Raw genomic sequence first — 23,091 nt, forward strand, 5'->3', positions numbered from 1 at the left:
GTGCTTTGTCATCTTACAGATTGGGAATATAAGTTTACGATATTCTCCTGACATGCATGATGCCTTGGATTACTCTAATTTAGGTAAGTTTGGAAAACTCAGACACACTTATGCAGTAATGACATTTCATTCCTTATAAAAAAAAAGCGAAACCAATACTAACATGCATTATCTTCTTTACTTTTCCTTATGGGAGTAAGTTCTAAAGGTTTTTCTTTATTTTGAAATTCCAGAGGAAAATCTGCTGTGTATGTTTGACATATATCAAATTCATACACACACACACACACACACACACATACACACACACACACACACACACACACACATATATATATATATATATATATATATATATATATATATATATATATGTATATGTATATATTCAAACACACACACACACACACACATATATATATATATATATATATATATATATATATATATATATACATATATATATATATATATATATATATATATATATATATATATGTGTGTGTGTATATGTGTGTGTGTGCTCATAAGTGTGCTTACATGTATACGTAAACGTTTATATGTGTGCACACTTGTGTATTAGTTAAATTTTTGCCTGTATACTTATTCATTCACTAGCCTACGAATCATCCTACTAATTAATTTCTCTGTTCACCAGAAGACTATCACGATGAGACAGAGTCCTCGGGAATGGAAGACCTCTTCCAAGGGGACATGAAGATAAATGACCCGGAGAAGTTCTTCAGTGATGCTTACGTAAGGTCTCCCGGTTATTTATAGTTCTACTTTTCATTTTATTTATTTCATTTCTGTCATGTTGTGAGAGTTTCCGCGCACGAGGAGCTCTGCAAATTATATGGACTTATGTATAAATGAAAGGTTTATTCTATTGAAACTCGAATGTTTATCACTGATCCTAAAATAGGCAGGATGCTACAAGCCCAAGGACTCTAACGGGGAAAGAAGCTCAGTGCAGACTGGTTTCAATGTTGTAACTCTTCAGCTTTAGCATTTTGATTTTCAAAATAGGGTTGTAGTTAACTAGAAATTAATAATAATAATAATAATAATAGCTAATGTGGATTGGAGGGTGAAATAATAATAATAATAATAATAATAATAATAATAATAACAATAATAATAATAATGATAATAATAATAATAATAATAATAGCTAATGTGGATTGGAGGGTGATAAGCCGAAATCACTTCATCTTTTAACACCTCTTTTGTTAGTGTTTAAGGTTAGGCTATGTACCTTTTGAAAACTTGATTCTTTCGACTTTTTCGGATTGTGATTTTATGTGTATTTATTTACCTCCACTTCTATGTACGATAGTCTCTCCATTGATGATTTTTTTACATTTCTCTAATATTCCAACTTTCGTTTTACAGGACAGAACCTCAATTTCCAAAAGAAGAAGATTATGGCCCGGTGGTGTTGTTCCATTCATCGTCGACGACGCTTTTGGTATGTAGATCTATCGAAATATATTTTCCTCATTACACATATTGCTTTTACTGATATTCAATCGTAGAGAAATTGTGCTGGGTAGATGAAAATCCTCCGATTCAAGGGTATTAGAAATAAGCTTAAGGAATACAGATTAAAGCTGAAAGAAACTCATTCAGGTCCCTTTTCTCTCGATAGTAAAGTTTTCGACCTGACAATGGAGGACAGAATTGCCAATGAAGAATTTTGAACATTTTCATTCCCTTATGATCCCACCGAATTGCCCATGTTTTCTATCTGAAACTGTTAAAGTTTACAAGGTCAAACGACAAAGACATAGAGGAGTATGAAAAAGAGGAATACAAGATATTAAGGAACAATAATTAGAATTTGTGTCATGTTGCCGTTGGGTTAAACTGTCTTCGCACCAGAACTAACTCCTGCTCAGTATACAAAATTGTGCTTCTTAAGAAAGATGTGAATGAGAAGGTTGAGAGAAAAAAGTTGAAAAAACTACATTGCAGATTATATAAACTGGCCTAGAAAAGCTTATCTGTATAGATAAATATACAGTATTGCCAATGCTGAAGAATTATTACGAAGAAGGTAGTTTGTTAAAAACGGTAGATTTTTAAAATTTTTAATGGAGCTGCAGATGGAAATGTGAGAAGTCAAATTCTTGGAAAAAGGGTGAATTATGTCAATCGAACCATTTACTGTTTATCTAGAATTCTATGTGAATTATGAGAGAATCGTGAAATTTTAATAGATGCATGTGCTTGAAGGTAAGAAGTTATCTGTGTCATTTACACGAGTTGATACTTTAAGGATGATGGCAGTAATTAGTGAAGGAGAATTTACCTGGTAGTCAAGATAAAGGATCTAATACCCATGGAGAATGATAAGCATTCTCAAAGGAGGTAAATGTAATCCGTTCGTGGAACTTTGAGTAAAGCATAATGAAGTAAAGGGTTCACACTTTGTTGTAGGTTTTCAAGAGGCTATGAAAGTTACACAGAGACAATAGAATTAGATGTGCTTGTAAGATTAACTTAATAACGAATGGATCTTTTATTCGAGCCACTTGAGAGAGAGAGAGAGAGAGAGAGAGAGAGAGAGAGAGAGAGAGAGAGAGAGATCCCATGAACATAAACAATTATAGAGTGTCATTAATTTTGTTAGCCTAAATTAGTTTAGGGCCTAGGCCTCCAGCACCATAATCATTAAAGTTCATACGAGGTCGCTGAAGGACCTCGTAGGTCATAGCACCTGACCCTTGATCTCATTGTATAATTAGCGCCCTATTTACCTATCTTTTATCTTTATCAACAGATGCGAGAGAACGCTCCATCATCAGCAAGGCGATGGAATCCTTTCACGAGAAGACATGCCTGAAGTTCATCTCTCGAACCAACCAAGAGGATTATCTTCATTTGGTTAAGGGCGAAGGGTAAACTATACAAGATGCTTATTGTTATTTTCTATATCATATTTCAGCAATATTTTTTTTTATGCTGTAATTAGTGCAAGTCGGGTGGGTAGCCAAGTGCAAGTGGTGGTGTTGCCAGTGAATTATCCATCTGAAAACATTCTAAACGAGACCATATTATAATGGGCGTGCAATTTACCAGCTTAAAAATCACTTGTTATTTACAAATGAACTTACAATAGTCTAATGAATAGAAATCCGCAGTTTTAAATTGTATGTGCGTGCATATGTGACATATAATCATACATGCATGCTTATCTCTTTTGATGTCGGCTACTAACAAAATTGGGGATGTGCCATGGAAGATAGAGTGATAGTTACCGATTGATCAATCTATCTCCTCACATACTGACATTTCTCACTTTCAAATTTCTTATTTTACATATACACAGGTTCAACCACATGCATTCATTTGTATTTAATATCTACACTTCATTATAACATCGACCCCACACAGAAGTGGGAAAAGATGTTTACAAAGAAGTGCATAAGAGTGAAGAAGCGTTTAAAGCAAGGGGTCAATACATCTAAATGTAGGAGTAACTAAATTTCCTATGATTTTATGGTCAGCTAATCCTCCTAGCGAATGGAATGAAAATTTTCTATAATTATAAAGATGTGGAATAAAACAAAATAGTTATAAATGTATTTCTAAGCTAAAAATGCAGAAACTATAGATTGTAATATAACATTAAAGAGAAACTAAAGTGATTATTCAGAGAGTATATAAATATTTGTAAAATTATAGTTTGCTGCACGTGGCAGAAAGAGTTTCTTTTTTTAGCATAGATAGAAAGTTGTAAGATAAAGCAATGAACACAAACTTGGAAGGCTGGAGAATGGAGACTGCATGGGAGAGTGTAACGGGGAAAAGGAAATTCACAGAATAGGAGAAGCAGAAAAAATAGCGGTGACTCCGGTGAGTATGATACAGATTTGGATGAGAAGAGAAGTGTCTGTAGAATCCCTCGCAAGAATTCACGAGGGAATTAACTGTTGAACCAACTGCTTTTTTTTTTTTTTTTATAATGAAGTGTAAATATTAAATACAAACGAATGAATGTGGTTGAACCTGTGTATATGTAAAATAAGAAATTTGAAGATGAGAAATGTCAGTATGTGAGGAGATATGTTGATCAATCGGTAACTATCACTCCTATACGCACATGGTGAATTAATCTCCTTTTTTCAGATGCTGGAGCTACTGGGGTCGAATACGCACTGGGAAGCAAGAAATATCCTTGGGAAATGGATGCGTGTATAAGGGCATCGTTCTGCACGAGCTTATGCATACCGCTGGCTTCGTGCACGAGCACAACCGACCCGATAGGGACATGTACCTTGAAATCAATTGGGATGCCATTAAACCTGGGAAAAGTGACAACTTCAATAAACTGAGTTGGTCTGTGGTTACGAGTCTCGGAGTCTCCTATGATTATGGTGAGTAGCCTACAAAAGAAGAAGTAGACGTAGGTTTTTTTTTTCTTCTTTCATCGATAGGCTCAGTTTTTGGGGTTTTATATGGTTAGATTTTCTAATTGATAAACATTCAAAATGTGCAGATATGAATTACTAAGCTAAAATGATGTCTACATAGTTATTAGAATTTCTTTTGAAATGATTCTTTAAGGTACTCATAACATAGGATCACTGAAAATCAATTAATATAATTATTTTCCCAGAATAAATTAATTATTCAGTTAAAGGAAAAATAATCTAAGTTATTCTAGGCTCTTTTTAAAAACTTTTACTTTTGTATGACCACGTAAACTACTAGTTTATAAGGAAAATATAGGCATTAATATACTGATTCACATAAATCACGACTCAGATCCTGTTCATTTTGTAACGTTAATGACAAAAGAATATATCAGATATTTTTATACAAAAGCTTATTGATCGGGTACTGCATCTAGTGCGGTAGGTCTATATTAAATAGTAAAAAATAAAACCATTTCCATTACTCAAACAAGCAATATTCCTTTGGAATAATTTACCAGATCATTTCCTTCACAGATAAACAATTTGCCCATTCCGATCAACTCCGCTACTACTACACCATGCCTCAAAATCTCACTTCTAACCTCATCCATTAGGCTACTCATTCCTTTACATTCTTGAACCTTTTCATTTTCCAACATGTATTCAGATTAGCCACTTCCATCAACATCCATATATCTCAATCAGCCCCATTTAATATTGTATTGTTCAGAGTTGCCTCTCTTCTATTGTCAACACTTAAAAAAGCTTTATGTAATGACCCCATTAAGAAAAGGGCTACTGTGTATTCTTGACAAAAAGCGTTTTTTTTTTTTTTCATTTAATTTCCATCTTTTATTTTGAGATCTATTCGAGCTTTATCTTATTTTACTTCCTTCCACTATAATTCACTTTCTTATATTATCGTTCTTTTGGCAGTTGTAAGAGTAATGCCTAAATATATCTTTAAATCTTTCGCATCAATTACTACTAGGCTAACCGTAGCGATTCTTGCTACATGATGCTGAATAATAAAAGATGCTGCTGCTTCCGTTATTTTGAGGAAAGCAATAGATATTAAAATTGCATAAGATAGTGTCGAGATTGCTAGTCTTGACCCAATGTACAGGACGTAACGAACCGTCCTCCAAAATATCAGCCCATTATAATTTTTAAAAACCCAGATGAATTAAAGCCCAATTGCGAGAGAGGCGGGCTCCGGACTACATGACACCTGTTCTAAACCGGAAATGTATTACACGTATATTATCGTTGTAATGAAGGAAATATAGATACAGTACATGGAAGCACAAGTTTGGTACTCTCTCTCTCTCTCTCTCTCTCTCTCTCTCTCTCTCTCTCTCTCTCTCCCCCCCCCCTCTCTCTCTCTCTCTCTCTCTCTCTCTCTCTCTCTCTCTCTCTCTCTCTCTCTCTCTCTCCATAGATAGATAATTGTGGTTTCCTAATTATCTAAGAGTATGTGTTACATACTGAATAAACTATGACTTTTTCAGTATCAATCATGCACTACGGACGATACACATTTGCGAAGGACAAGGAAAGACCAACAATCACACCTAAGTTTCGTACTGCTAGAATGGGTCAAAGGCAAGATTTGTCATCGGTAAGTAATGTTGAAATTTGAAGATTAAGTGGAGTAGAATAAATCCAGTCGATTGTTAAAGATGGGTGGCTAGATACAAATTTAAAAATAAAGGAGGGAAAGAGACTATTTCGCATAGCCGAAAATCAATGAAAGAATGTCATAATCTTTCGAAACATTTGATTTTATGCTTACATCATATAGTTTGTTGAGAAGGGGAATTTTAGATTTTATGAACGTTGGGAATACCCCTACATACTGATATCTTAAAACAAATGGAAATAATTTAGTAGGCCTACCTTATCCACCGCCTGTGCTTTCAATGGGCCTCTTTTCCCTTAGAAATTAGTGATGTAATGTTTCTTTGAAATCATAAATCTGTTGAGAAGTTTATTAAGCAAGCATAAATAAAAGAAAGGATTCTCTGATTCTTCTAAAACTATATGCAACTACAAATTAATGGAAAATATTTATGCATACACATGTACCCAATGATGCATTCAGTGGTCCGTGCAGTTTATGAAACTCAACTTTGAATAGCTTCAGGAATTACAAACGTAACTGTTTGGCCATCATGTGTACGTATTATTAAACTAGAAGACTTAAAATCTCTTAATTTTACAGAAGGACGTAATAAAATTGAATCTCCTTTATAATTGTAAGAGACGAGTGCGGATGCAAGACCTTGCAGCACCAGCAGTTGCAGAATCCACTTTTGGTAATGAAGGTGAATTTTATTACCTGTTACAATTACTTTTAAATACTGTTTGGGACACATTTTGGATAAAAGAAATCTTTGCATGGATAAGAATCACTATAACAACAACAATAACTACTACTATCTTTATATTTACTACTACTACTTCTGATAACAATAATGGTAATACGTAATATCAGTAACAATAAAGGGTACGAATGATAATGAATAGTCTCCAAAGCTTTACCGCTAATATAGCTCTTTGAATTAAGAGTGGTCGTAGTTATGTTTCTGTAAAAATCATCACCCATGGAGCTGTTATAAATCTATAGTTTACTTGTAGCCACTACTACTACTACTACTACTACTACTACTTGACAACAATATCGTTAGATCAATCATATATGCTGCTACTACGAATACTACTACTACAGCAATACAATTAAATAAATCATATATGACCTAAAACTTTGTTTCCTCTACCAGAATGTTTCTCTAACCAGATTTCCCTTTAGTTACAGAAACGTGTATGGACCTAACCGCCTACTGTCCATGGCTAAGAGTTGTTTATGGCTTCCAATGTCAACAAGGGGCCTGGATGGCTTACAACTGTCCGTCGACCTGCGGAATGTGTGGATAGGCGAATATCTCATGAAGTTTTGATTCAAGTGCCGGTAATTATGGCGGAGATGGTTATAATGACATTGGTGGTATTGATGATTTAAATTTGATATTGTATATAGGTAGAAGAAGGAGATTGTTATCTGAGACGAACCGGTTCCTAAAGACAAACTCTTACGATTCAGTTCCCGAGGAATACTACGTATTCAGACAATATAAACATTTGTACATATTTGTTATAACATAATTATATCCTTATAGTGAATCTTAATGCGCTTTATTATGTGGAAGTTCAAAGTCCTCATCACGTTATGATATCGGACCACGATGGGCTTACTGTTAAGAAATGCCCAAGTTGCATATTATATGGCATATTAAAGTTAAAAAGAAAAGAAGGAAATACAGACCTACTATATTTTTTTCCACTAACTACGTCACTTGTGAAAAGGAAAACCAATTGGTTGGAGTGAGAAAAATTCGCTCTTAATCATCAATTGATATGACAAAAATAAGATCTAATCGGTTGTGGGATCTTTGAAAAAATAGCCGTTCGACACCTTGGTTCAGGAAGTAGTTCCAATGACGAACTCTTGAATATAGCAAGTGAGGCGCCTCATACGAGGCCTAGCTAACAAATACGACACCTCAGAAGAGAAGTTCCTATTCGCCTGGGCTGAGATTATAGAATAAAGCCCTTGAGCCCTTAAACAAGAGGGTCAAATATATGGCACGCACCCTGCTTTGGCAGCAACTCGCTCTCTTTGAAACAGTGTTACCAGATCAAACAATCCAAGACAGACAGGCTAACATAAAAGTCGACTTGGGTCAGGCGCCGAGCAGATTGCAGTCAGGGTCAGGCCTGTGCCAGGCAACGTAGACCTTAGTCAGGCTCACATCCAGTGCTTCAACAACAGGCACTTCGATGGTTTGCCCATGGTTTCTTAGTCTATGACGTCAACAGCACGCGTGAACCGTGAACGCCACCCGACACCCGTACCATAAAGTTGGTAACAGTGTCTGTCCGCCGTGCATTTGCCCTTCTTGTGAAAGTGTTTTTAGAGACTAACTCTGGCCATCCTTCTTTACGAGAAACCCTGAACAGCTAAAAAAGGAAGCCATCATTAAGAAATTCCCGACACGAACTCAGACATCTACGGAATTTCCGTAGTCTTGGTAAGCTTCTACAGTGTGACAAACAAGCTGTTCTCGTCTGCCTGTCGGGTTAGTGGCTATTACAACATTAGATATAGTAGCCTAGGTTAAACTTTTAACACCGAATATTTAATGGTGAATATTTTCTCTGTATGAATTTGATATTCCCATGTAAGCTTGGAAAAAAATAATAACAATGAATATGTGTGTGCGTTTTTGAGTGTATGCTGTAGTGAAATAAACACACTCCCTAACCTTGGAAATAATGTTGCTCAAACTCCGAGGCAGCTTTCAGATATCCGTTCGTATTTCTTGTCATCTTAATTAACGCTAGGTTAATTACTTGGATATACATATTTGGTAGTCTTGTAAGCACACGTCATACCATAAACATGATGTAGGCATAACACTTAATCGTTTTTTTTACACATCATTTCTAACTTCTTGACTTGAATAACTAAAGGCACCGAGGAAATAAACACTAGCGTAAATCGGGGTTTGTATCGACAAAGGCACGTGGTATTTTTTGAAAAGTGGCCGCAAAGAGTAAAATTGTCTCCGTGGCGGTTCCAAGTAAATCTAATGCTAATTAGTGTTGCTTGTAATTTAAGAGCTGCAGGTAAACAGCTAAACGACTGTCTATAATAACATCCAAATGTAGACTAATCATTCACCAATCAAAGCATAAAAGAGAGACATAACGAAACATATAGGGATAGACATAGGTGCTATATACTAAGGATATTTACTTTTAGCCTACGCAGCAAAGCGCCCATGTTGAGGGCCTGGGAGTACTTACACTGCAACGATAAATATTATTTAATTAGAAATTGTGGACTGATACCAACGTTTACGTGTTACATAGGGATCTTGCCAAGTCTGCAATCATCCTGGTTGACCATTGGATTATCCATGTAAATGTTAGCCTGTTGCCCTAACGGTTTGCTATGTCTGTTGTCCTAACTGTTGGCTTTGTCTTGACTTTGTCTGTTGTCCTAACTGATGGCTTTGACTGTTGTCCTAAGTGTTGGCTTTGACTGTTGTCCTAACTGTTGGTTTTGTCTGTTGTCGTTACTGTTGGCTCTGTCTGTTGCTTCTAATATCATTCCACCTCGATAAATACAAAAAAAAAAAAAAAAAAAAGCCAGGATTGATTTGGCGATGACTTTATCTGATCTCAGGCCAGAATACCGACCTATATAGATAACTTGTTAAATTCACTCAAGGGAAAATTTAACTAATGATAGTCACGGTTTAAGCTATAGAAAAATATAAATAACGAAAAGTTCAACGTTTTATATATATATATATATATATATATATATATATATATATATATATATATATATATAATGTATATATATATATATATATATATATATATATATATATATATATAATGTGTGTGTATATTTATGTATTTGTGACTGTCTGTGCTAATGCACATGTATCTATGTTCGTGCACGTGTGTGTGACTGTGTGTTCATGCAAGCGTGTGACTGTCTGTTCGTGGGCGTGTGTGTGACTGTTTGAGTTCGTGGGCGTGTGTGTGACTGTTTGAGTTCGTGCACGTGTGTAACTGTTTGCGTTCGTGCACTTGTGTGTGTCTGTGTTTGTGCACATGTGTTTGTACGTATGCAGATCATGGATCAAGTGAAACATACTTCCGGACCGTTAGATTGACTTGTAAGTGAAAGTGCAGATCGTGAGGCATTGACTGAGTTTGCAGACATACTGAAGTAGTAAATGCACTACATTGCATTGCATCCTGTACATTGCATTATCAAAATTTTAAAAAAGTTAGTTTAAATGTAATTGCGGAGAGAGGGATATTATAATAATAATAATTATTATTATTATTATTATTATTATTATTATTATTATAGTTATTATTATTATTATTATTATTATTATTATTATTATTATTATTACTACAAGCTACACCCCTAGTTGGAAAATGGGTTGTTGATAGATGTAAAGCATTTAATTAGAAATTAATAAAATTATTCGAAAAAGTAGAGTCACAAACTTGAGTAAAATTAAATGGACAGAACCATATAGACTTAAATAACACCTGATACCAGATTCATTCTTTTACGTAATCGATGACAGAAGCTCTAAGATCTAAACTTCCGCATCCTTAAAACTTCATAATAAAGAGTAAAATTGAAAGGATGTAGTATCATTCTAAAAAGGCGTCAAATAACCCCCCTTTTCTCTCTCTCTCTCTCTCTCTCTCTCTCTCTCTCTCTCTCTCTCTCTCTCTCTCTCTCTCTCTCTACGATAAGAGCGGTGACTGGGAGGCACTTGATGTCATGTGTGAAAGGATCTTGGATATTCGGTTCTTCGGTCAGAGCTGGAGAGCGCGTTAACGCATGAATTATGAAAGCTAAACATCAAGACGTTCATTTGATTAAAAACAAAAAGTTGGTTAACACCACGGGATTCGTAGCTCAGCTAATGAGTCTATTCATTGTCAAACCTGCTTTGTCCTTTATATCAATGCCGTGCCTTCAAACAGAGGCACTTTATTAACGTTATTATTATGAACTACTGTATTCGTGTTGCCAGGCTGTATTAATAGTAGTAATAGTAAATTAGAATAGGAGCATTTTGCCGACTGGTCTGGGGTTGGGGGGTGGGGAGAATTGGAAGGAGCGCTTAAAACAATGGCAAAGAAGTCGTTTAGCTCTTTAGAAGAACGCGCCAGACCAAATACATCTCGAGGTAATTAAGATCTTGTGAAGCAAATGGACATCTTAAAGCATCTTGAAGAATTGTTTATTTTTCATTTTCGTACATGACAGTGTTCATGTGCGAGGCCTATCACAATTAATAAATACAGTGAAAGTAACGATGAAATCACTTATTCTTTTTAAACGATATTGAACTAAGACTGAATATAAAAGACACAAGACGAAAACGTCTGAAACATTAGAGATGTTCGAACACGCGACGACTCACTCCGCAAGAGAGCCAACTAAGTAGGCTGCTTGACACTTAAACTATAGATTTTTACAGCTTAAAGAGGAAGCCGTCCATTGTCACCAGTCTCTCTCTCTCTCTCTCTCTCTCTCTCTCTCTCTCTCTCTCTCTCTCTCTCTCTCTCACTCTCTTTTTCTCCGCAAAGCAAAGTTGAATATAGTCTCTAACTAGATACAAGCACGAGCTTGTGTGGTGCCTTTCGTTCATATATGTACATGTGTGCACATAATGCACACACGTGAGACACGTTTGACAATGAACCCACACACACACACACACACACACACACACACACACACATATATATATATATATATATATATATATATATATATATATATATATATAAAATCGTTATCACCCGTTACTATTAGAGTCCACTGCAGAATAGTGTGTAGGTACAACCTAAAGCGAATGCGATAAGATGAGCTAGGGTTTCCTTTATAGTTCCGAATTCACTTTTACTTAGTTGAGAGAGAGAGAGAGAGAGAGAGAGAGAGAGAGAGAGAGAGAGAGAGAGAGAGAGAGAGTGTGTGTGTGGGTGTGTGTGTGTGTGTCTGTGTGTGTAAGTGGGTAATTCATTGGATGATTTGTTCTCTGTCTTCTTGTGAACTTGCTCTGTCTGAGTGTTTAAATGTCAGGATCTCTTAGTTTTAATTTGCTTTCTTTTAGCTAATTATTTTGGATTTATTAGGAAATATTTCTCAACCATATTTTCTTTTCTTATCTAATTTTTTCCTTTCTCATATTTCTTTGTTTTATTCTTTAATGATAAGGCTTTTATAATTTTCTTCAAATTATTCGAATTGCAGTTGCTACTTTTTTTTTTTCTCAACCCACGAGTAAAATTCAATCCCACCCTGTTAGTTTGTCTATTTGTCTGCCAGAGAATCTTTTTGTCAATGTAAGTATTGTATAAGGCTATTCATGTTGGTACCTGTTTTATTATACGATGTGGTAACGTCCCTGACTGGTGAACGCTCAAACGCGTTAGTTTCTTTGGTTGCTGCAACCTCACCATCCTTGTGAGCTAAGGATGGGAGGTTTCTTGGAGCCTATAGGTCTATCTGCTGAGTCATTAGTAGCCATTGCCTGAACCTCCTTGGTACTAGCTTGGGTGAAGAGGGGGCTTGGCCGCTGATCATATGTATATATGGTCAGTCTCTAGGGCATTGTCCTGCTTGATAGGACAATGTCACTGTTCCTTGCCTCTGCCATTCATGAGCGCCTCTAAACCTTTAAATCTGAAGCTCTAAATTCTCGAATTTTCAATTTTGGTTATTTAAACTTCGTAAAATTTTCCATCTGACTCAAGATTGAGTTGCAGCAGAACCGTTTTGATGTGATTCAAATCACATGAAAAAAAAAAAAATATTATATCCTTCACAGAAATATCATTTATAAAAAAAGAGTAACCTCACAGACACAAGAAGTATCCCAATGATGAACTTTCGTATAGGCCTATCATGAAAAAAAAAATTGTAAAATTAAAGGAAAATAAAATGTACTCATCATGAAGTAAGAGGGAAGGGAGGTATATAAAGTTCAAGAGCAGGGTTAATAGTATTTATTTTTGTTAGGAACATTTTATGATTTTTACGCCATGAGCATATCTTCGGTTTAAGAAACCGTGAAGTAATAGGCAGACTATCCTATTCCCGATAAAAAAAAAGGATTATTATTTTGTTAGTGTAGAATGGTTTTGCTTATCTTCGAGACGTTTTATGACGTTTATTATAAGGTTGACCCTTCTTCTGTTGTTCTTGTCCTTTGTTCTGCTGTGCTTGACATTTGTTCTACTGTGCTTGACCTTTGTTCTATTGTGCTTGACCTTTGTTCTGCTGGGTTTGACCTTTGTTCTGCTGTGCTTGACCGTTGTTCTGTTGGGCTTGTTATTTGTTCTACTGTGCTTGACCTTTGTTTTGCTGTGTTTGACCTTTGTTCGGCTGTGCTTGACATTTGTTCTACTGAGCTTGACCTTTGTTCTACTGTGCTTTACCTTTGTTCTGCTGGGCTTGACCTTTGTTCTGCTGTGCTTGACCGTTGTTCTATTGGGCTTGTTATTTGTTCTACTGTGCTTGACCTTTGTTTTGCTGTGTTTGACCTTTGTTCGGCTGTGCTTGACATTTGTTCTACTGAGCTTGACCTTTGTTCTACTGTGCTTTACCTTTGTTCTGCTGGGCTTGACCTTTGTTCTGCTGTGCTTGATCGTTGTTCTGTTGTGCTTGTTATTTGTTCTACTGTGCTTGACCTTTGTTTTGCTGTGTTTGACCTTTGTTCGGCTGGGCTTGACATTTGTTCTACTGTGCTTGACCTTTGTTCTACTGTGCTTTACCTTTGTTCTGCTGGGCTTGACCTTTGTTCTGCTGTGCTTGACCGTTGTTCTGATGGGCTTGTTATTTGTTCTACTGTGCTTGACCTTTGTTTTGCTGTGTTTGACCTTTGTTCTGATGGGCTTGACATTTGTTCTACTGTGCTTGACCTTTGTTCGGCTGGGCTTGACATTTGTTCTACTGTTCTTGACCTTTGTTCTGCTGCGTTTGACATTTGTTCTACTGTGCTTGACATTTGTTCTACTGTGCTTGACCTTTGTTCTACTGTGCTTGGTCTTTGTTCTGCTGTGCTTTACTTTTGTTCTGCTGGCCTTGACCTTTGTTCTACTGTGCTTGACATTTGTTCTGCTGGGCTTGACCTTTGTTCTGCTGTGCTTGACCGTTGTTCTACTGTGCTTGGTCTTTGTTCTACTGTGCTTGACCTTTGTTCTGCTGGACTTGATATTTTTTCTACTGTGCTTTACCTTTGTTCTACTGTGCTTGGCCTTTGTCCTGCTGTGCTTGACCTTTGTTCTGCTGTGCTTGACCTTTGTTCTGCTGGGCTTGACCTTTGTTCTGCTGGGCTTGACCTTTGGCCTTTTGTGATTGACCTTTTTTCTGCTGGGCTTGACCTTTGTTCTACTGTGCTTGACCTTTGTTCTGCTGGGCTTGACATTTGTTCTACTGTGCTTGACCTTTGTTCTACTGTGCTTGGTTTTTGTTCTGCTGTGCTTGACCTTTGTTTTACCGTTCTTGACCTTTGTTTTACCGTTCTTGACCTTTGTTCTACTGTGCTTGGTCTTTGTTCTACTGTGCCTGACCTTTGTTCTACTGTGCTTGACCTTTGTCCTGTTGTGCTTGACCTTTGTTCTGCTCTGCTTGACCTATGATAAGTTTGAATTATGTTCCTGCGACTTAATGCTCAGTATTGTCAAGTTAGGGATAATTTCAGTAAAGGTAAGATAAGGAAACCTTTTGATGTTTGCCATTACATTATATTACATTTCATTACTGTACAAGGAAATTCCGGTTATGCTGATATTCATTTTTGTTATGTGAATATTTTTCTTGCTGGTTATCATAAATTATTTTTCAATAAGAAATTTCCCATAGGTTATTACTAGCATGCTCTTTGTCATTCACGTGGCACGAAGTTTTAGTTCTGAAATCTTTAGAAATTGTAAGAAAAAAGGGATATATTATGTCTTCTTTTAAGACATTTTTATGATAGTTGATTAAATTGAATATGACCTTATTTTTCGTCTTAGTCCCACCGTATTGCAGTAGGCCGCTCGCGTCAACATTTTCCCATCTATTTCTATTCCTTGAGATTGAATGACTTACGAAAATGTCCTTGTGATGGAGAGAGAGAGAGAGAGAGAGAGAGAGAGAGAGAGAGAGAGAGAGAGAGAGAGAGAGAGAGAGAGTTATAATGTGAAAGTCCGTCATATTTCTTCCTACACAAGAAACATAATATAATGCATCAGAGTTAGACTTTTGTCATGCGTTGTTTTAGAAGAAAGAGAATGATTGATTAACAATAAAAAAAAATCTTCATCCTTACAAAAAAAAATTGAGAAAAAAAAGAAAGAATCGCCAGCCAATGCAAGATTTACATCTTGAACACGCAGAGAAACGATACACAAAATGTTTGAAATAGCAATCTTTGAGATCACTCTTCAAAATACTTAATGTCACTTGGAATATGGATCCCAGATAGTCATGGAGAATCTTGTCGTCTTGTCTTCGTTTATCTATAATTTTATACTTTTTATGTTTATTTAAGAAATAATGAAATATGAAACATAAAAGAAATGAACTGTACGTTAAAGCAGACACTAATATCAAAACTGCAGAGATATATAATAGTCTATATAGAACATGGAATTATAGTTAGGAAAATAAATAATATTTCCGTAAATTCTCGATCACAGAAATGTAGAATCATGCCAGACCTAAAACACCGCAATATGCGTGTACGTGCGCGCGCAATGACGGAGACACGCACGTGAAGAGACGAGAAGTCGATGGCGAGGCGGCAGAATATGCAGAGTGAGAGTCAGATAAGTCACTTGAGAGAGAGAGAGAGAGAGAGAGAGAGAGAGAGAGGCTAATTCTGAAAGAAACTCTGGTACATTGCTGTGTGGAGTAGGCCAATATCTGAGACTAGGAAAATGGAGTGAGAGTGGAGTGTGTAGAGAGGGCCAATCTTCCACAACTCCCAACTGCCCTTGAGGCAGGTAAGAGCATGGAGACGGTGTTAATTAGTCTACTCTAGACGTTTGTTCCTCGGGCAAAGAGGTCGCATCCATTCTCTCTCTCTCTCTCTCTCTCTCTCTCTCTCTCTCTCTCTCTCTCTCTCTCTCTCTCTCTCTCTCTCACACGTGAAACAAAAATAAACTTTTATCTGTAAGTAATCTATAGCTCTCTTGACATTGCTGTAGACGTCAGTCCTAGATCTTGTTTCCTTCGATGCTAATTATATGCATTTTTAAATTCTCTAAAGAAACAAGTACAAACAAAACGAAATAAACAAATTTTGTTTTGGCATTTTCCCGCGTGTTTACCTACTCCTTGTAGCTGGGATCGAAGGTCTGTTGCAAGCTCATTTATCGGCCACAGGCGTTAGCTGTGCGTGCTTCCGTTTAGTTATTTCCTTGATTTGACTTTTTGACAATTGCTGACTTCTTCTATTCATTCTTTGTGTTATTGGTTTCTTCACCTGGATAACGGTAATAGAAAGGTCGTCCACTCGGTGAGACGAAGTCGATAGGAGTAAATAATTTTGACAAAATTTTAATGAGAATTATTATTGTTTCAGCACTGAAAGAGAAACATTTGCTGTAATCGTTTGTGTACAGTAAAAAACTATATCTTCTTACAGAATTCTTCTGAGTGCTATTATTCAGCACTGAAAGAAACATTAACTTCTTTATGATCATAAAATAAAGATAAAAACTCCGAAATCTGTAATTTTTGGACATTGAATAATCACACAATAGCGAATGTCTTCTCCATCATTTTCACCTCTAATTTCGTTACATCTTTCGTTCTTCCAACCTATCGAAGTGAAATATTGACATTTCAAAGTATAATTTTGGAACAGAAGCGTTTTGTTCGTTCGTTCAGATTGCCCGGCTCTTACCTCCGGGCAGGGGTTCTTGGGACAAGGTATTAGCCCTTAACGTTTGAACTAAGATATAACAAAATATTTCACATGTATGCATATATATATATATATATATATATATATATATATATATATGTATATATATATATATATATATATGCATATATATATATATATATATATATATATATATATATATGCTTGTTTATATATTTGTGTGTATATATGTATAGCTATAGATATATCTATTAATATCATCATCATCATCATCTCCGCCCACGCCTATTGACGCCTTTATCTATATGGATATACCCTATATGTATATGCATATATGTATATATATATATATATATATATATATATATATATATATATACATATATATATATATATATATATATATATATATATATATACATATATTTTCACTTGATAAGAGTACTTTAAAGATCTAAGCAAATGAATATTAAAAGCTAATTTGCGCATTGCTTGAATGCTGATGCCAAATTCAAAACTCTCTCTCTCTCTCTCTCTCTCTCTCTCTCTCTCTCTCTCTCTCTCTCTCTGGTGCCTCTCCTCACTTCTTGCATCAGTCCGTCTCGCTCTTCAGATCTTATGCTGTTTCTATAACTAGCACCCCTCCCCACTCCCCTTCTCTCTCTCTCTCTCTCTCTCTCACTCTCTCTCTCTCTCTCTCTCTCTCTCTCTCTCTCTTCCCTTTCCTGTGTATTTTCACATTGTTCCCTGGTCTGTTACATTGATATCGAGATGGATATAAAAAGGCCAACTATTTTGACATGCTAGTGCAGTGATTCTTAAACTGGGGGGCGCTAGGAGCTTTCAAGGGGGGGTGCAAGTAGTTAAAATAGTAACAATGAAAATAAAAATGTAGTAATTATGATGTCTTTTGTTTTACAATACTACACAAATATTGATAAATCAATTACTAAGTAGGATGTGCAATATTGTTTTGATGTGGTCATGATCCATGAATGATTGTATTAAGAGTAAAATTATGTTTATTTTTGCAGTAATTGGTATTTTTTTCCAGTATTTTCTATTAATGTAATAACTGTAATCTCTATAATGCTAAAACAGTTTGAAGAAAGATTATGATAAAATTTTGTTTCATCATAATATATTTATTTTACCCATTTTCTATGAACAATGTTTATTTTATTGAAATATAGTACAGTGCATTCCTATAAAAAATCAACAGCAATGAAATAAAAATCTATCATTCATCCATATACTCACATAACCAATGAAGTATATTAGCATACAAAACCCAACATATTGTTTATAAAAACAATACATGCATACATACGGTACTTTCTACTTTGGCCAAAATTTCAAGGGTGGGGAGGGGGGGGGGGGGGCGTGGGACCTATGCTTAATGCAGAAGGGGGGCGCAAGGCAAAAAAGTTTAAGAACCACTGTGCTAGTGTAACTGTTAGAAATTTTTTTTGATAAAAGGTAAAGAACATAAATGAATGAAAAGAGAGAGAGAGAGAGAGAGAGAGAGAGAGAGAGAGAGAGAGAGAGAGAGAGAGAGATTTGTCTAACTAAATTAAATGAGGTTTTCCATTACCCTTTCAATGTAATTGAACTTTATATTATCTTATGTCTCAATGAATAAATCTCCCCTTCTTTGATTTAGGCCCCGTAGAAATACGAATTAGTGAATTTAGGAATTGTTAAAACTGAAATGTATACGTCTTTTTTATTGGGAAATGAAAGAATGTTCACGTAAGTCTATTCTAGCGGAGAAAGGGTTTGGGTGTCGCCATGATTAGCGAAGCTGTACTATTCAGGGCAACCCATACTAGATTGGTTTGCTGTGAGGGATCAGACCAAAATTTCCCAAACTTCGTGCTATTGTTCTTATTAGCTCCTGATCTTTTATTTGAGACGGTTTCCCTATCATGAAAAGGTTCAGAGTTTTCCAGCTGGTCCAGTTTACTAAGAATGATGCGTTTGTGGCAGCATTTGTGTCAGTAGCTCTGGCGAGAAAGGTAAAAATTAATGGAAAAATTAAAAGGCCCTTTGAGACAGGAGGTGAAGTGTTGCCAAATAGAAAATCTTATTAACATATTACCTGAAATCTTAATTTTCTTTTATATGGAGGCGAGATTCATCTTTTTTACCTCATTGCAACCTTAAAAACTCCTGCCTTTTTGCAACATAGAGTTACAAAGTCGTTTATTCTACATAAAGCAAAGACCTCATGTTCGTTTGCATGGACGTATGTATTCTCCCTTTATGTATCTGAATGGAGACGGGGAATAAAGCGACCGCACAACACACCAGCCAATAATCAGATATCTCTCTGTAGATCAATGGCGACCGGAAGAAGTATTGTATAAAGAAGACCGCGGTAACACAAGGCTGCCTGGTTGTATAATAAACCTCCGATACCTTTCATGTGGGGTGAGACTGTTCACGCGCCGGGACTTAACCTATAGCTGCCTCAAAGGATCTCCTCCGAGGAGGCATTTCTCTTCTTCTTCTTCCCCTGAAGCAACAAAACATCAGGAGAAATAAAGATATAGGAAACTAATATGTAGATCTAGAAAGGTTCATCATCTTCCTTCTTCAGAGCAACTGTAACAAAAACTTTCAGAGGCCGCAAGAAATACGTAGTACGGCCACAACAAAAAAAAAAGAAAAAAAAGGAAATCTATATTCTCACAGCTGCGGATGATCAAAGGGCTCCTCGTTAGGTTCTAATTTCGCTTAATGGCCTGTTAATATTGGGGCTGGCAGAGGCAGTCAGGAGCTACGATTACCAAATGAAAATGGCAAAGGATTTGCGTGCAAATTCTTAAACCTTAAATGTGGAGACGAGCTAGACGAGTTTTACTTGAATATATATATATATATATATATATATATATATATATATATATATATATATATATATATATATATTCCTGTCACGCTCAGGGAAGAGGGAGTAGTCATACCCTGGTGAGGGAGTACCCCAAGAGGTACTGTACAGTTAGAATCAAAAGAACGCAGACACTCGGGGGAAATCTTTCGTCAGATGTCTAGTTTTCCCATGACAAAACAGACAAGGTGTTGCTCTTCTTACTTCTACTATGAAATGGGCGGAGCCCTCTCCAACCTTAGCGAATCAAAGACAGTAAAAGCATTAAAATTTTACAAATCGAGTTGCCATATTTCATTCTGTTTTATCATTTGACGTTTCGAATATCCACTGCAAATATTAAATACACACATACACACACATATGTATATACTGTATATGTATATATATATATATATATATATATATATATATATATATATATATATATATATATCATGCATCCGAAAAATCATGTAGAAATTATTGGAGTATTGCAGCCTTTCGTTAACAACTACATTAAATTATTTCGACATTAGTCTTGTTCAAGTCACCAATGAAAGAAAAAGTACTTTCAGATATGGTTCGATGTAAAATAATAATAAAAAACATCATACATGAGTTATACCGGCCTAGATGACATTCAGAGAGAGAGAGAGAGAGAGAGAGAGAGAGAGATTCGGCCTGAATACATCCTTTTTAATATATTTGTAGTATGTTGGTCAAAATTCGCCCGTAACTTTTTGAGTTGGGTTGGTGACAAACAAATAGACAGAGGTAAAAACATGACCTCCTTGGCGGAGGTAATGATGAAGATAATAATAATAATAATAATAATAATAATAATAATAATAATAATGATAATAATAATAATTTTAATAATTGGACCAAAACGTAATTTTTGAGAGTTGTGTCGAGGTGAGTATGGCCCCGCGCACTGGGCTCTTTTATAATTTGGAATTGCAAGATATTTCTTTGGATTTATTAAACGTAATTAGTTCTTCTTACCTTCTAAATTCTTGGAGTTTATCCATTTATCCAAACCTACCGAAATCTTGTAACCCTTCCAGAAACCACATTATTACTTCCATTCTTGCCTGTTTGTCTTTCAACAATTCCAACTCTTAGTGAGATAAAGATTCACTTCGCGAACATCATGTCTCTAGAGAATGGAACTTGTAATGTTTCTCAAGATGATATTTATTTTGAAATTGAGTTTTATGTAAGTGGGGGATATAGACTCGACGCTATCTTTTATCATTTATTATGGAGAGAGAGAGAGAGAGAGAGAGAGAGAGAGAGAGAGAGAGAGAGAGAGAGAGAGAGAGAGAGAGAGAGAGTCTGGAGGTGGTGAGAGCGAGAAAGGGTGAGAGAGGGAGAGAATAGTGAGAGTCAAAGAAGATGGGGGAGGGGGGGGGGAAGCGAAGATGTTCATTCCAAACCAGTTATGTTACAGATGAACTCTTTATGATTGGTTGGCAGCTTGACTCCGCGTTATCCATTTCAGTGTTAAAATTACAAACTTCATTTCTAACTAAGCTGATATTGTCTAGTTACCGACAATATGTTGCGCTACGTCCTTATAGTGCGATTTGTGAAACGACAGGGGAAAAAAAAAGAATAAAGTCATGCCATTTTTAAGGGACAAGACACCAAGGATTTCAATAGATAAAACAGAATTATATTTGAATAAGAACAAATTTTGGGCCAGAGTTCGTAAACAAATGCACAAAAGCTATCTAGAATATGGTACCAATGGGGCAAGGGGTGGGTCACTGCCGTATTGAGACGCCAGTGGGTGGGTGCTCTTTAAAGAACTTAATTTCAAGGTTGTAAGCAATGTTTTTCTCCCTTTTTAGCTTAGCATTTTCAGTTCGCATTGTATCGTTTCATTTTTGCGGTACGTGTTTATTTTTCTAGTTTTATCACCCTGGTTTTTGGACAGCTTACTGGAAGATGTAAATGAGAATGTAGCAGCTGGACAATTTACACAAAGAGCTAGAGACAGAACCAGTTGGAGGCAATTGACAGCCCACGTCGAGGTCATGGCACCTAGATAGATTACCCTGGTTATTTCTGAACGCCTTTCTATCAATAGTGATTTTAAAAATATTGGTTTCTCTGGAATTTACCTTTCTTTGGTTTGATATTAGGTGATATTAGCCTACTGATTTCTCTGATATACAGTATATGTCCAAAGGGAGACCAGAAGCAACGTGAAGTTATTTCATGTTGGCTATAGGATGAAACGAATATTTTAAAAATTTGAGAAACAGCCAGTCTCCCATTTAATATCGTTAAAAGAATTAAATTTTGAGAAAGTTAATTTTTCAAATTTTGAAGACCTGTTATTTCTAAGGAATTTATTTTAAGCACTTCAGGTTGGTAGTACTTTGAAAATTTTTCACGTGTTTGTACTTCAGAATCAGACTTCTATCCTAAACTGATGGAGAAAAACCTGACGCTTATTAAACTCCATGTTCATAATCTTGATATAAGTATCTGACACCATCTTTCAATTGACTCAGTGTGCATGATGTTTAGAATATTTAGTAATCCTTTTAGGCCGGGTGCCAGGACTACCCTAGGATATTTTTTGCATCTTTTTAACTCACAATTCCTGATAACCTTTTTAACTCACATTTCCTGATAACTTATGTCTTGGGCTATGTCAAGAACATAGCGACCACTCTCAACTCGGGGCCGTTCTCACATAGGGGACCAAAACGCTATACGCTCAACTCTGTCTCACATAAATCTACATTAAGCCTTTATATGGGCGGTCAAAACATATTCAGATTTTCAAGAAATTTTGCATGGACTATTGCAATATATCAAGAAACATATGTAAAAGGCAAACATTTCAATAGTATAATATGTATTTCTAAAGTAATACAAAATATACAAAGACAAACCGAAAAAAATCTTGATTTTAACATATTTCTCTTTGCCAATGAAGTCCTCTCAAGAAAAAATAACTACTCTGTAATTACAAATTGCATTATAAATACGTCCTTGTTACATACGTTTTTTTTTTTAGCCAAAGTTTACGTTATATCGAAATAGATACCAAAACTTTTCTATCCGTTTCAAACCGATAAATCCAAATAAGCAAGTGATGATTTTTCCTCCTGACAAATTCCAAACTCATTTTAAAAGATAGAGTGCCTTTAATTTTTTATAGAAAATTTAAAGGTATTTGTTCAAATGTAGTTCGAAATTAAGATTAATTATTTTTCTTACTTATTTGTTCATTTGTTTATTCACTAGTTTATCTATAAAGTTGCCGACGAGAGTGTTT

At 35.7% G+C, this 23,091-nt stretch overlaps 1 protein-coding gene across 4 annotated transcripts in view; it reads left to right on the plus strand.

The window, feature by feature from the left end:
• Positions 1-8,785, plus strand: part of LOC137639186 (hatching enzyme 1.2-like) — a 10,423-nt gene extending 1,638 nt beyond the window's left edge. Inside the window, exons 3-10 of one of the 4 annotated variants that reach the window (XM_068371480.1) lie at positions 20-83; positions 659-756; positions 1,396-1,471; positions 2,786-2,903; positions 4,135-4,382; positions 5,936-6,045; positions 6,649-6,751; positions 7,237-8,785. In XM_068371480.1, the coding sequence (XP_068227581.1) occupies positions 20-83; positions 659-756; positions 1,396-1,471; positions 2,786-2,903; positions 4,135-4,382; positions 5,936-6,045; positions 6,649-6,751; positions 7,237-7,361 (942 nt within the window). In that variant the 3' untranslated portion in view covers positions 7,362-8,785. The remainder of the gene's footprint in view (positions 1-19; positions 84-658; positions 757-1,395; positions 1,472-2,785; positions 2,904-4,134; positions 4,383-5,935; positions 6,046-6,648; positions 6,752-7,236) is intronic. The other 3 variants (XM_068371482.1, XM_068371483.1, XM_068371481.1) reach the window with 3 other exon arrangements.
• The last annotated feature ends 14,306 nt before the right edge of the window (positions 8,786-23,091 follow it).

The sequence above is a fragment of the Palaemon carinicauda genome, chromosome 4 (genome assembly GCF_036898095.1).
Source record: "Palaemon carinicauda isolate YSFRI2023 chromosome 4, ASM3689809v2, whole genome shotgun sequence".
NCBI lineage: Eukaryota > Metazoa > Arthropoda > Malacostraca > Decapoda > Palaemonidae > Palaemon > Palaemon carinicauda.